General features: G+C 44.2%; 1 protein-coding gene across 1 annotated transcript in view; it reads left to right on the top strand.

The window, feature by feature from the left end:
- Positions 1 to 464: 464 nt before the first annotated feature.
- The window catches only part of CCDC80 (coiled-coil domain containing 80), a 35,974-nt gene continuing 22,636 nt past the window's right edge, over positions 465 to 13,802 (top strand). Inside the window, exons 1-3 of the mRNA XM_036243493.1 lie at positions 465 to 1,369; positions 1,785 to 3,685; positions 11,433 to 11,589. Coding sequence (XP_036099386.1) covers positions 1,796 to 3,685; positions 11,433 to 11,589 — 2,047 coding nt within the window. The 5' untranslated portion in view covers positions 465 to 1,369; positions 1,785 to 1,795. The remainder of the gene's footprint in view (positions 1,370 to 1,784; positions 3,686 to 11,432; positions 11,590 to 13,802) is intronic.

Genomic DNA, 13,802 nt, shown 5'->3' on the forward strand with positions numbered 1-13,802 from the left:
GAGAGCAAAACACTGCACTGCACCACACACACACACACACACACACACACACGCCTTTAAGGAAGGTCTTAGCCAGAACCCAGAACTGGAGATCATAATGCCCCTCCCCTGATGTAATGGCTGACCTGTCTCAGGGGAACAACAGCGATTGCCTGCATTTCTAACCTTTTACCAGCTTCCTTCCATGCCAAGGAGAAAACTAGGAACAAGAATACAGTAATATGATCTCCAATTAGCATAAAATAAAAACAACCCAGTCATGTTTTCCACGGGCTTTTCCAGCCTCAAACTAAATGCATGAAGTAGGGAGAAAGATAAAAATATATACATGGAAATCTAAATATATATATTGTCTCTGTGTGTACTGCCAAGCACCCTGACCCAGTGATTATCTATCTCTAGGAAAACCAAGCGGCCAGATGCAGAAATCTGAGAATTTTCCCGCTCCAGAGTGCAGTGTGAGTACAGACAGGGAGGGAGAATATCCTGATTACTCAGTATAGAAGGGGTTAAGTCCTCAGCCATCCTATTCTAAAGTGATTTATGATGATGGGTAGTGTTTCAAAACTTTCCCCCACCCAAAGAACAGCCCTCTCCCTCCCCACCGAGTCCACTCTCAACGTGCTGAAATGGGAAGGAGGCGGTGTTTTGCTGATCTGTTAAATTCTTAGTGAAGTTTCCTTGATTTCCAGTGGCTGCTGTTGTTTGAGTTTGGTTTGGATCAAAACTGAGGTTGTCCTGGCATTCCTGGGACTGAAACCAGGCAAGAGGAAGAAGAAACAGAAGGAGAAGGAAAAGAGGAGGGGAAAAAAGGTGGCAAGAAATAAAGGGAGGAGAGAAGCGCAGGAAAAGAGAAAAAGCCTATTTTCAACATCACATTCCTGTGTTTTCCCTCAGCCTGGAAAACATATTAATCCCAGTGCTTTTACGCTCGGAAACAAAGGGACCAAGCCAGGCTGTGGGGAAAAGGGTGATAAGAAGGATCCTGGGACTCTAAAGAGAGAAGAGTGAGAATCGGAAATACCTGGGGCTCCACTTCAAGGGGCGTCCTGTCGGCACAGGGATTGGCACACACAGATACAAGGCTGAGCAGAAACGACAGAAAAATGGAGATGCAAAGACTTAAAAGGACAGCTCCTGTCACCTCATCCTGCTTGTCAAGAAGGTAAAAAGCCAGAAAGAAAAGAAGAAAGCAGCTGAGCCATCAGGTCAGGACAGGCGACTTTGGGAGCTGGAGCTGCAGCTCACCCCAGCCTTGTAAAGGAGGCAGAGGGTTGGGAGGAAAAGCATTTCATCTAGGAAACTGTCCTGGGACCACACTTCAGATTGCTTTTTGGATCCTCTGCATTCCATCTCTATGAGCCACAATGTAAGTGTGTAATCAATCCTTTCTGTTTTTGGTGTGTTTGTTTCTTTGTTGCTTGTTTGAAGAAATGAAATGGGAATGTTGTCATAATTAATACGCTCAATGTGCATTTTCTCTGGACATCACAGAATCAGACGAAGGGCGCAGTATGCTGAATGGGGCACTGAGTTGGGTTTCTTGCTTAATGTAACTGTCTCTGCTAAGCGCTGACAACTTATAGGGGCTTAAAAGTAACAGGATCTCATCCTGTTTTCCATTCCCTGACCTCCCTCCTTGTTCTTCTCTAACCATCCCTTCCCCCAGCCTTTGGCCAAAGTAGAGAAAGGGAAAATGCCCAGCTCTGTTTGCAATTAAATAATTTTCTTTCTTTCTCCCCTTCCCCTCCCCGTTTGTGTTTTGACCTTGCTGCCTCCCAAAGTGGATTGCACAATGACATGGAGGATGGGACCCAGTTTTACCATGCTGTTGACAATGTGGCTGGTGTGTGGATCCGAACCCCACTCCCAGGCCATGAATCGAGGGGCCAATGGAGGACAGAAAGCGCCTCTGGCCTCCCCAGTCAACAGAAGGCCAGCTCGGTTGCTGAGGCACACGGGGAGGTCTCAGGGAATTGAGAGAACCGCTCTGGGAGGACGAAATCATCAGCCTCTCCAAAGAAGGAGCAGCGGGCCGGTGTTAAGAATGGCTCATGAAAAGGCCCCTCCAGCCACGCTGGACATCAACGGGGCCCCGGTGAGACCTGAACGGAGACCGACAGTCCGGAGTTCTCCCCGTGAGATGGTCCGAGATGAGGGGTCCTCAGCTCGGTCAAGAATGTTGCGCTTCCCCTCTGGGTCCAGCTCTCCCAACATCCTCGCCAGCTTTGCAGGGAAGAATCGCGTGTGGGTCATCTCGGCCCCTCACGCCTCGGAAGGCTACTACCGCCTGATGATGAGCCTCCTGAAGGACGACGTGTACTGCGAGCTGGCGGAAAGGCACATCCAGCAGATAGTGCTGTTCCACCAGGCCGGCGAGGAAGGCGGCAAGGTGCGGAGGATCACCAGTGAGGGCCGGGTGCTGGAGCAGGCCCTGGACCCCAGCCTCATCCCGAAGCTGATGAGCTTCCTGAAGCTGGAGAGGGGGAAGTTCGGCATGGTGCTGCTGAAGAAGACGCTGCAGGTGGAGGAGCGCTACCCTTACCCGGTCAGGCTCGAGGCCATGTACGAGATCATCGACCAGGGCCCCATCCGCAGGATAGAGAAGATCAGGCAGAAGGGCTTTGTCCAAAAGTGTAAGGCCTCCGGGGTGGAGGGCCAGGTGGTGGAGGAAGGGAACGACGGCGGGGGCGCGGGAAGGCCAGGCCCGAGCAGCGAGAAGAGGAAAGAGGACCCGAGGAGAGCACAAGTCCCACCCACCAGGGAGAGTCGGGTGAAGGTGCTGCGAAAACCGGCCACCACGACAGCAGCACCTCCGCCTCCTGCTCCCACCCTGAGGGTCACCACCCTGCCTCCTGCTTCAGTCACAACAGTGACTCGGGCCACCTCGCGGGTGGTAACTGTAGCTGCCAGACCTACAACCACCATGGCCTTTCCGACCACACAGAGGCCCTGGACCGCCCGGGTGCACCCCTTCTCAGAGGCCCACAGGCCCCCAGCAACAGCGGAGGTGACCACTGTCAGGAGTGCCGTAGCCTCAGAGAATCTCTACCCTCCACCCAGGAAGGAGCAGCACAGGGAGAGGCCACAGACCACCCGGAGGCCCAGCAAGGCCACCAGCGTCGACAGCTCCACCGCGCCCCCTCCCACGCCCACCTGGGAGCACAGCACCAGGGCAGCCGGCCGTTTCCGGGACAACCGCACAGACAGGCGGGAGCATGGCCACCGGGACCCCAATGTGGTGCCAGGTCCTCACAAGCCAGCAAAGGGGAAACCTCCCAAAAAGAAAGCCCAAGACAAAATTCTTAGCAATGAGTATGAGGATAAGTATGATCCCAGCCGGCCCACTGCCTCTCAGCTGGAGGAGGAGCTGCAGGTGGGGAATATTCCCCCGCAAAAAGCAAAGGAGCCTAAAAAGCATGAAAAGCTTGAGAAACCTGAGAAGGAGAAGAAAAAAAAGGTGAAGAATGAAAAAGCAGACAAGCTACTCAAAAGTGAAAAGCAAGTGAAGAAGGACAAGGCTGAGAAAAAGAACAGGCCGGAGAAAGACAAGAGCAAGAAGAAAAAAGCAGGTAAAACAGAGCAGGATGGCTACCTGAAACCCACCACAAAGTACTTCACTCAGAGTCCCAAGAAGCTGGTGGCTGACCTGCTGGGCTCCTTTGAAGGCAAACGAAGGCTCCTTGTAAGTAATCTTCTCCTTGGCATTGTTCTGTGGGCCGAGGCAGGGCGTGTTCGTGTTCCGTTTGTTTTTCTAAAACCACATTGCTGGATGGCAGACTGTGGCTGAACCCGCACCATGTCAAGAAGGTCAGGAGGTATATCAAGCAAGGGTAGCCAGGCCAGCAGCTCCGTTTGTTTTCTATGTTCTCTGAATCCTTTTCACAGACTCGGAGTCATTGGTCAGGCGACCTGAGACATGAACCCAGGGAAGCACCTGTTGTCAGCTTCTTCCAAACCCATTAGTACCCACCCCACATCCCTACTCCTCTCTTCCAAGGGATAGTTCTGAATACAGCTCCATTTTACTGAGTTCAAAGAATAAGAAAGAATGAAGAAGTTCCTATAATAGTATGCATGGACTCTGGTCACAACTTAGGAAAAGGGTTTCTCGCTTCATGAGTTTAGAAACCTGACACATATATATGAAGAAATAACAAGGTTTCCTCTCTCCCTGCTTGTTAGGTCTATATCAACAATTGGAAAATTCAAAGGGGAAACTAAGGCAGCCTGGGTAGAGAGTAGGTATGACTGGGAGTGGGGTGGGGTCCTTCCTGGTGTGACCTTCATGAATGCTTTTAAACCAGCTGTCTGAAATCTTCACCCCTTAAAGGCTGCCTCTTCCAACCAGTAATATGCCAAAAGGATTGAGTGTGGGAACTGGATTGTTGTAATTTCCAATACCCTAGGGACACTTCTGAACTTGGAGTCTAGATGGCAGTTTCCCTGAGACTATGAAATGAGCATGAGTGTGTGTGTGTGTGTGTGTGTGAAAAAGGAGACAAGGAGTCCTTACTTCTATTTTGCCTCTGTTCCTGAGTGCTACTAGAATTGAGTGAGTCATAGGTATATCTCAGTAGCTATCTCTTTGGAAATTACTTGCTCCCACCCAAAGACTAATAACGTTATCTAGTCATATCCCGGGAATAAGCCCCATCCTAAATGTAAGGGCAGTTCTCATCAGCAATGTGAGAATAGTTTCTTCTCTCCAAGTCTCCTTACTCACTCTTTTAGTGTCCTTCCAAGATTTTACCCCTAGCTTCTTAATGCTGGCATTTTACTCCAGGCAGTCAAAGAGGAAAAGAGTATGATACAATTACTTCAGAGAAAAAGATCAGTAATTAATGTTGGGTAATATGAATCAGTAATGATTCTCTCAGCTACCTGGGTGGGGGGCATCTCATGCCACTGAGGACATCACCTACCCTACAAGGTGACTCTGTGCCCTGCATTTTCTTCACCAAAGGAGATAGACTCTCTTCTCACAAAGTATTTCTCAGAAAGTCTTTTAGATTTTTTCCAGTCTGCCTTAAATTTGGATTCATGATCTGAGCCAGAGAGACTCTGGTATCCATCTCTCTTTAGTGGTTTTTAAAAATTTAAATGTGCATTTGAAATATTATTCAGTGCAGTCCCTTGTGATATTTATCATGGGTGGGGAATGTCCCCACATTCTTTTTTTTTTTTTTTTATCTTCACCAAAGGACATTTTTTTGATATTTTGTTCAGATAGAGTGGGAAGGAGAGAGAGAGAGAGAAACATCAACGTGAAAGGGAAACATCGAGTAGTTGCCACCTGCACAACCCAACCAGGGCCGGGGAAAAACTGCAACTGAGGCATGTGCCCTTAGTGGGAACTGAACCCGGGTCTCTCAGGACCGCAGGCCGACGCTCTAACTGCTGAGCCAAACCGGCTAGGGCCCCACATTCTTTTAGGTGTCCCATCAATAGTGTATTTATGTATTAGGACAAAACCTAAGTTTTGATCGATTCTACAGGTTGTGTGTGTGTGTGATTTTTTTGTATGTTGTTACTCATTTTAACCAGAGCCTTAAAGTCACTATACAAACTTAGGTTAGTAGAGGATAGGTTGTCAGAGCAGTTTAACAGCTACTTGGTTATTCCCAGAGTTACATACATTTAAATGGGAATGTTCCTGTGAGAACCCAAGAATCACTGGTTGCAGAGTAGAACTCCACCTGGTACTTGAATGTTTGCTAAGGAATCTGTTGGCGGGGGGCGGGGGGGGGAGTTTGCGCTCATTGGGCTGTGAAAAGGCATCAGTGGTGTGCTCTGCTGCCCTCCTCCTGAGTTCCTGGGACTTTGTCCAGCCTGCTAAAGCACATCACCCAACCCTGACCATTTAGCCAATAGGGCAGCCAAAGTGTTCCTCATGGTCAGGTTTTAACTAGGGGAAAATAATCATAGGTAAACTGTCAGGATTGTAATTGTGCACCTGCGGGTAAATACTTCCATTACTGCTAGTCTGTGAGTCAGAAGAAAGGGGTTTTCATACATACCCTTGATATTAGTCACCCTTTTATTTCTCTCCCTTTCTCTCCACTCCCTTAGTCAGGGATTTGAAAACCCAGCTGGGTCTTTTCTGCTTTTAACAGTATCCCTGATCATAAATTTCTAGCAAATGAAACTCAAATGACAGCTTCTGCTGATGTCATGTGAGGCAAAACAGAAACCAGCTGGGATTGCTCTTGGTGACTGGTGAGAGAACCAGGTTTGTTATTACAAAGCAAGTCCCAACAAGAGGCATTTCAGTCTTGCAATCCCACATGTGCCCAGCTGATGAGCATCTCAAAATGTGTTTTCTAAAGAGCTCATGACATCTAAAATAAGAAAGATAAAATAAGCATGATACAATATCAAAAGATGAAGAGAAAAGACTGTTTGACCAGACAGAGAGGAGACTTGTATTTCTGGGCGAAAGACCTAGTTGGTGCCATTTATCGTTTTTCCACTCATTTTCCCGGTCAAACATGGCTGATGTTATTCAGGAAGCTGGGTGATTCAATTAATATTCATTAAGGCTTAGCACTCTCCAAGCTGTTCAAGTACGGCTGACAACATATACCTCCAGCTGGCCTCAGCCTAACCCAGTATGCTCAAGCTTAAACGAGGTTCTGAGGTTCGCATTCCAGGGGGCCGTGCAAGCCTTTGAGCTTATCTTTCCTGGGTTTCAGTGACCTGGGGCCCTGTTACAATTTATCATAAACCTCTGATGCTTTGCACTTATTAATTCTTTAGATGTGAAAACATCACATATCCTCCACTTAACCAATTACTTAGAGAAACACTGGCAGCAATGGTATAGTGAACAGCATCCTAGAAGCCTTCAAAGGAGCTTCAGGAGGAGCCAAGTGTCCTTTTCTTAGGCCTGAGGTCAGTCCTTCAAACCCCCTGCCTCTCAGTCTGTCAAAGAAAAAGAGCACATCCTACCAGGGGCTTTTTGAGACTGTTGCATTAATTTTCACGACAATCCCATGAGGAAGGACAAGGAAACAGGAGCTTAGAGAGGTTGAGAAGTTTCCCAAGGTGAATGGTTCATATATGGCAAAGCCAGAATTAGAACTCAGGTATGTTTTATTTTATTTTATTATTATTATTACTATTATTATTATTATTATTATTTTATCCTCACCCAAGGACAATTTTTGCATTTATCTTCAGATAGAGCAAGAGGGAGGGAGGGAGAAAGAGAGAGAGAGAAACATCGATGTGAGAGAGACACATCGACTGGCTGCCACCCACATGATCCCAACTGGGGCCGGAGACAAACTACAACCAAGGTAGATGCCCTTAGCAAGAACCTAATCCGGGTCTCTCTGGACTGCAGGCTGACACTCTAACTGCTGAGCCAAACCAACCAGGGTTGGTATGTTTGACTTTAAAGCTCATGCTCAAGCCACTCCCCCATTCTGCCTTCCTGTGAGTGTGAATATGGGGTGTATGCCATAAAATGAAGGGGAAACTTTTCTGTTAATTAATCAACACAGACATTTAAAAATTCACTTTACCCCTTGAATTACTGAGATAAATGGTCAGACATATCAATTGTCAACATTTGGTGCTAAGCACCGATGCAGAGTTTCTGCTCATCTTCAGCACCTCAACTCTCTGGCTCTCCCAGCAGTCAGTCAAGAAAATAGATTGAATCCCAATTAACCTAATCCCTCAGACTGGCTGGTGTCAGTTTGGGGGTGAGAATATAGATAAACTATTTATCACTTAAACACAGGACTGTGTGGAGTATAGCTGACAAGCCATCATTGTGTGCCCTGAGAATCTAGCTACTTGTCAATTAACAAGAGTTCTCATAGTGCTGAATTGCAAAGATTCAAGTTCAAGTTCAAGCATTCTTAGGAGATTGCATCTATTGTAACTCAAGTGGGTTAATACTTTCAACCTTACTTCAGAAATCTGTATATTGGGACAACAATCTACTTATTTGATTTAATTTTAGAAAGGCATATAAAGCTCTGATTTACTAAGGCAGACTACTAGCTTAAATGTTATTTTTCAGAATCCTGTAAAAAAAAATCTAGTGTTTTTAGCCTAGCACAGTATGTAGAATAAACTGACACTTCTAATAATTTCCCCTAGCATTTTCCATTGCTGTTTGCTCCCTTTATTAATGCAAACTGGCTTCATTATACTCTGAGGCCCCATGTGCCAACACACTGTTGGAACAGAGACATAAAAGAGAACCACAACACAATTCTAAATTCATGAGACATGCCACCAAACTGGAAAGAGGCCAAGTACCAGACAATAATGTTTACTGAGAAGTCCTAGGATGCTCTCTTCAGGAAGAGGGGATTAGAAATGGTTACCATTTTAAATACTGTTTGAAACACCATCAGACTAGAAAGTTAATGGGATGGAGATATCAATACACGGGGAAAGAATCCTTGAAATGTATTCAGATGATCAGCCTCCTCTACTTTCCCTGATGTGAACTTGAGGAACAGATTAAACCAGCTGGTGTGTAGACCACAGCTAGACATTCATAGGCATTGTGTTTCTGAGGGGCTCCCCTCTCCTGGCTGGAGTGAAGCATGTAACCTGAGGAATGTGGGCCAGGTTTTGTTTTCCCACCGTGGGTATGGCAGTGGTAGAGGCTGGTGCTTTAGGGCCTTGAGGAACTTACTCTCTAGTTGGGGAGATGTGACATAAAGATAAAATATAATGGTAAATCAAGGAAATATGTAAATCCCAAGGGAATAGGGCAGACTATAAGAACAGTAACTAAAAAGAAGAAGTGATCATTGAGAGATAGAAAAGACTTTAGGGAGGAGGCTGCATTTAAAGAATGATCCAGAATCAGATACGTTGGAGGCCATGGGAGGGCTCTCTGAGTGGGAGGGGTAATACAGGCCGAGGCAGAGGAAGGAGTGTGGGCAAACCATTCAGAGGCGATATGCATGTATGGTACTGGGGTACACACAGCCTTGCACATGTCTTTTCATTTATTTTTGCTCAGTTCTCACTACTTTATGAGGTTGGCAAGGATGTTGTTCCATTGTAAAGATGAGAACACTAAGGTTAATAAAGATAAATGACCCTGTTAAGGCTACATTGAAGCCAGGGGTTGAATAAGGATTAAAATGCAGGCCCTCCAACTTTGACTATAGTCACCCTTTCTCTGTGCCACTCTGCCAAGTTTTCTTTCATGTCATAATTCAGAATGGTCTGGCTATGGAGTGAAGAGGGCACCTAAGGGAGAATAGGAGGAAAGGTTAGCAAAAGAGAGCCTGGGGCCAGATCACTGAGTGCAAGAAGCCGGGTAATGAGTCATGCAAAAATGAATGTCACCTCAGGGTGGGTTAAGGCACCCTTGGGCAAAAGACCTGAGGTGAAAATAAACATTAGAGCTCCTGATTTATTACAGTGTGATTCCCATTGGGTATCCCCTGGCCTAAGACTACTATGTTCAGAGATCCCTGAGAGAGACTTCCAGAAAGGAGGATGAGGTTCTATATGATTATATATTGTCTGAAATTCTCAATTATGTACAATGGGGAGAAGGCCAGAGGGAGTTTTGTGAACTCTTAAAATCTGGTCATATCATGGCCTGTCAATGGACTAACGGTCCATGGCAAAGTGTGAGATGAATAAAATGGAGTCTATGTATGGATCTGAAGTTACAGGGGCAGGTAATTATCAGTCATTTAGCTTCTGGGCAGCTGTGCCCTAGAGACTCCTCTAAATAGATTCTAAATATGGGCTTATCCTTCATTTAGAGTAGGTAGTTCAAAACCACGACCGGTAAATCTTACCTTTGTTTTTGACTATTTTGTGTTCTCACTTAAACATTTATTCATGTTATTTATTTCAAAGTAGTGTGTTTGTGAGCAAAGAATAGCCAGAAAGAAAAACATAAAACATACCAAGTGAAAATAAAACTCCAAGATTTGGGCTACCATAAATACTTAAGGAAATATAGCTAATTAAAAACTAACAAACCAAAAATACCATTACTATCTCTTTTTATAGCCACCTTAAGTCACTTTTAAGGCTAAGTAGGAATCAATGAATACATTTGAGGAAATTTAATTATTTTTCCTTTTAGGAAATTGCATTTCTAAAACAATCATTTTTCTACCTATTGTGTCCATCTGAACAGACATATAAACACAAAATAAAAAATGAATAAAACCATGGCTACTTAAAATAAATAACAATCTGAAAAAAAAAAGTATAAATTTATCCCAGAAAACCTCTGTTCATGTTCCACTCAAAAGCTAGCGAACACATCTTGATTTCCGCGAGGGATAGTATTTTGTCAAGCATAGAGAATTCTTAGAAGGGAAAGCCTGCAGGAAGCAATAAACACATTTCTGACAGAGAAAAATAAACAGCAGGATAGAGTTAGGACAGACAGTTACCATTTTGAGAAATAATTTGAAAGACGAACGTGGTGACTTCCCCTCTGAGAAATGTCAAGCGACAGACTTCAGAATTATTTATAAGGTTGGATGGCTAAGTAGAGAAGTGGCTGATAAATTTGAATGTAGTGGATGGGAGAACATGTACAGAGGCTGACCTCTGAGCTCAGTGATGAGTAAGCAAAGGGTGAACAGACTGTGTTCATTGCAGACATCAGCCATCAAATGTTCCAGAGTGCCCAAGGCCTGGCTATGAAACTCTGTCAACCCTGTGATGCATGAAACAATAGTAGTAACCACACAATTCTCAAAGGTCAGAGCAGCCCATTAGGATACTGAAGATTAAAATGAGGGGAGGGAGATAGCATTTACTGAACAATTTTTACACGCCAAGAATTTATGCAGTGCCCACAACAGCCTTGCACAATAAGTACTACTGTGCAGAGTTCACAAGTGAGGAAACCAAGACACATGGAGATGAGTAAGGAGTGTAAATAGTGGAAATAATCAGAAAACGCTAGGCTGTCTGGAGCCATTTAAAAACAAAAGCCCTGCCCTGGCTGGTTTGTCTCAGCGGTTAGAGTGTTGGCCCCTGGACTGGAGAGTCCCAGGTTCAGTTCCCGCTAAGAGCATGTACCTCTGTTGCAGTTTGTCGTGTGGATAGAAACCACTCGATGTGTCTCTTTCACATCGATGTTTCTCTCTCTCTCTTCCTCCCTCACTCCCTCCCACTCTATCTGAAGATAAATGCAAAAATGTCCTCAGGTGAGAATTAAAAATAAATATATAAAAAACAAAACAAACAAGCAGACAAAAAGCCCTTTACAAATAGTCTCTTGGCCCTAATTATGCTAACTGTCCAACAAAACCACCTAGTCTACTCTAGTTTAGCTTAGTTTAGCTTAATTTAGTTTAAATAAGTTTTGGTGCCAGGCACTACCAGCCCTCTATTCCAAATCATCCTTTTGGATTTTGCCTCAGTGTAAAACGATCATAATAAATTAATATGTGCTTGCCTCTGCCCATCTCCAGCTGATCACCGCTCCTAAGGTTGAGAACGACATGTATGTGCAACAGCGAGATGAATATCTGGAAAGCTTCTGCAAGATGGCCACCAGGAAAATCTCTGTGATCACCATCTTCGGCCCTGTCAACAACAGCACCATGAAAATCGACCACTTCCAGCTAGGTTCTCTTAACCATTTTAATTATGTTATGGTTGTTCTCATAGCTATGGTGGGACAAATTTTATGGGAGAGGTTGGTGGGGAATCACAAGGAAACCAGATATGCAGAGCACTCTTTCCTTGTGGCAACAAAGGTCAGTTTACCTAACATTATATTTGCATAACCATTCCAGATGGTTCTGGTTTACGTTTTAGGCACTTTAAAATGAAGAATATGCAAGCACTCTGGTTTGAAAGTCAGTAAAGGTGGAGAAAAAAGAGAGAAGTACAACAGTGGGGATTGGTAGAGGGGGGATGAGAAAGGCATTCAGACCCTTTCTTTTGGATTCTGAGTCTTCTTGCCTGTGAGCATCATCATCTGATCATTCTGCAGCCTTTATGCTACAGGCGACTCACTCACAGATGGGGACCTGCCAGACACTTAAAGTACTTGAGTCTGACAAGGCTGGGGAGGGAATTAACCAGGGCTGACAGAAGCTGCTAAGATAAATGAGAAGTCACTGAAATATGGACTGAACTATGACCAAGTCCTTTTGGAGAGCAGAAGAATTTGGCTGAATGTAGCATTTTCACAATTTTTCATATTAATGATGCGTGTGGGACTCTTGAGCATACAGCTCAGTGTTGGGCTGCTGAGATCTAACTTATTGCAGTTCTCCTGGGAACGTTGCAAGACTTACTGTGAGTAATAAACCTCTTAGTCTGAAGCCCCAAATCTGCCCCACCCATTTCTTTTCTAATTATTACATCTCTAGGGCTTTATTTTTTTAAAACTATTACATGCATTCGCTACATTTTTATTCTCCTCTAACTATAATGAAAATCCTTCCTATTCTACCATTTGCATATCTGCATATTTTTCATAAAGTACATTACATCTGAAAGAATATAAAACATATTTTATCCATTAGTTAACATTTATTTATTTATGTATTTATTTATTTTTCTTTATTGATTTTAGAGAGAGAGAAAGGGAGAGGGAGAGAGAGAGAGAAACGTCAATGAGAGAGAACATCAACTGACCACCTCCTGCATGTCCTCCAGTGGGGATTTGGCCCATAACCTGGGCATGTACCCTGAATGGGAATTGAACCAGTGACTTCTTGGTGTGTGGGTCGACACTCAACCACTGAGCTACACCTGCCGGGCCCATTAAGTTAACATTTAACTTCAATACATATAACACATTGTCTCCTAGATTTTTCTGTCATGTGATCTTGGTATAATTGAACACATATCAGTTGTAATTATATCATGATAATGTCAATTCGATTTTTAATATGGCCTAGCTTTCTAAGTCCTATTTTTTATTGTGGTCAAAACACAATATGAGATCCACCCTCTTAACTAATTTTTAAGTACATAGTATAGTATTGCTAACCTTAGATCTGTGTTGTACAGCAGGTTTCTAGAATTTACTCAGGCATGAAGTTTCAGTTCTACGTTCTCTTTTATTAGCCCACTTTCCCCTGACATAGGAAAATAAATAGCATCCTTTCCAATGTTCCGCCATAAATTACTGTGGATCAGTGATTTATCTGTGGATGTGCTGCTGTGTGTGTTTTTGGCAGGGGGTGTGTGCTGCGTGTGTTTTAACAAAATGTCCTTACTGTAACTGAAACAATAGTCATACAAACAGAAGACGCAAACAAAATTGTGCAAACAAACCGCTTCAAAAACTTAGTCATGTCTTTGTTGTGTGACCTTGACTAAGCTACTTCCTAAGTCACAGTTTAGAACACAGTTCTATATATTTCCAGACTAGGGTGAGGATTTAATTAGAAAGTGTATGTAAATATCCCTCAAGTAATGAGCACTATTACTGTGTTCACCATCATCACCGTTTGCTCTGGCAGGCATCTAGAGATCAGTGAGCTGTCACAGAGATGAGAGGATCTATGATTGAAAAGTACCTATAATTGGTTTCTGCTCATTGCAGAATGTTGACAGTGAACCCTCACAACTGCTCTTCAAGGTCCGGCTGCATTACTACTCCTGGTGAAAATACTCCAAAGCCACATGTTTAGTGGTTAACTGGAATTCAACCATTGGCTTCCTGGATTTTCAAATAGTAGCATGAGCCAGTGAGCTCAATTATGATCCAGATGTCTAGAGAGGAAGTAGGTATTCAACCCAGTGCAGAAACGGGTTCTGGCTGGTGATGAAAATTCTCCTTCACCAGGTGTTCCTGGTGTCAAATGTGTTAACCACCGACT

This window comes from Molossus molossus, unplaced genomic scaffold, assembly GCF_014108415.1.
Source record: "Molossus molossus isolate mMolMol1 unplaced genomic scaffold, mMolMol1.p scaffold_m16_p_5, whole genome shotgun sequence".
NCBI classification, from domain to species: Eukaryota; Metazoa; Chordata; class Mammalia; order Chiroptera; family Molossidae; genus Molossus; species Molossus molossus.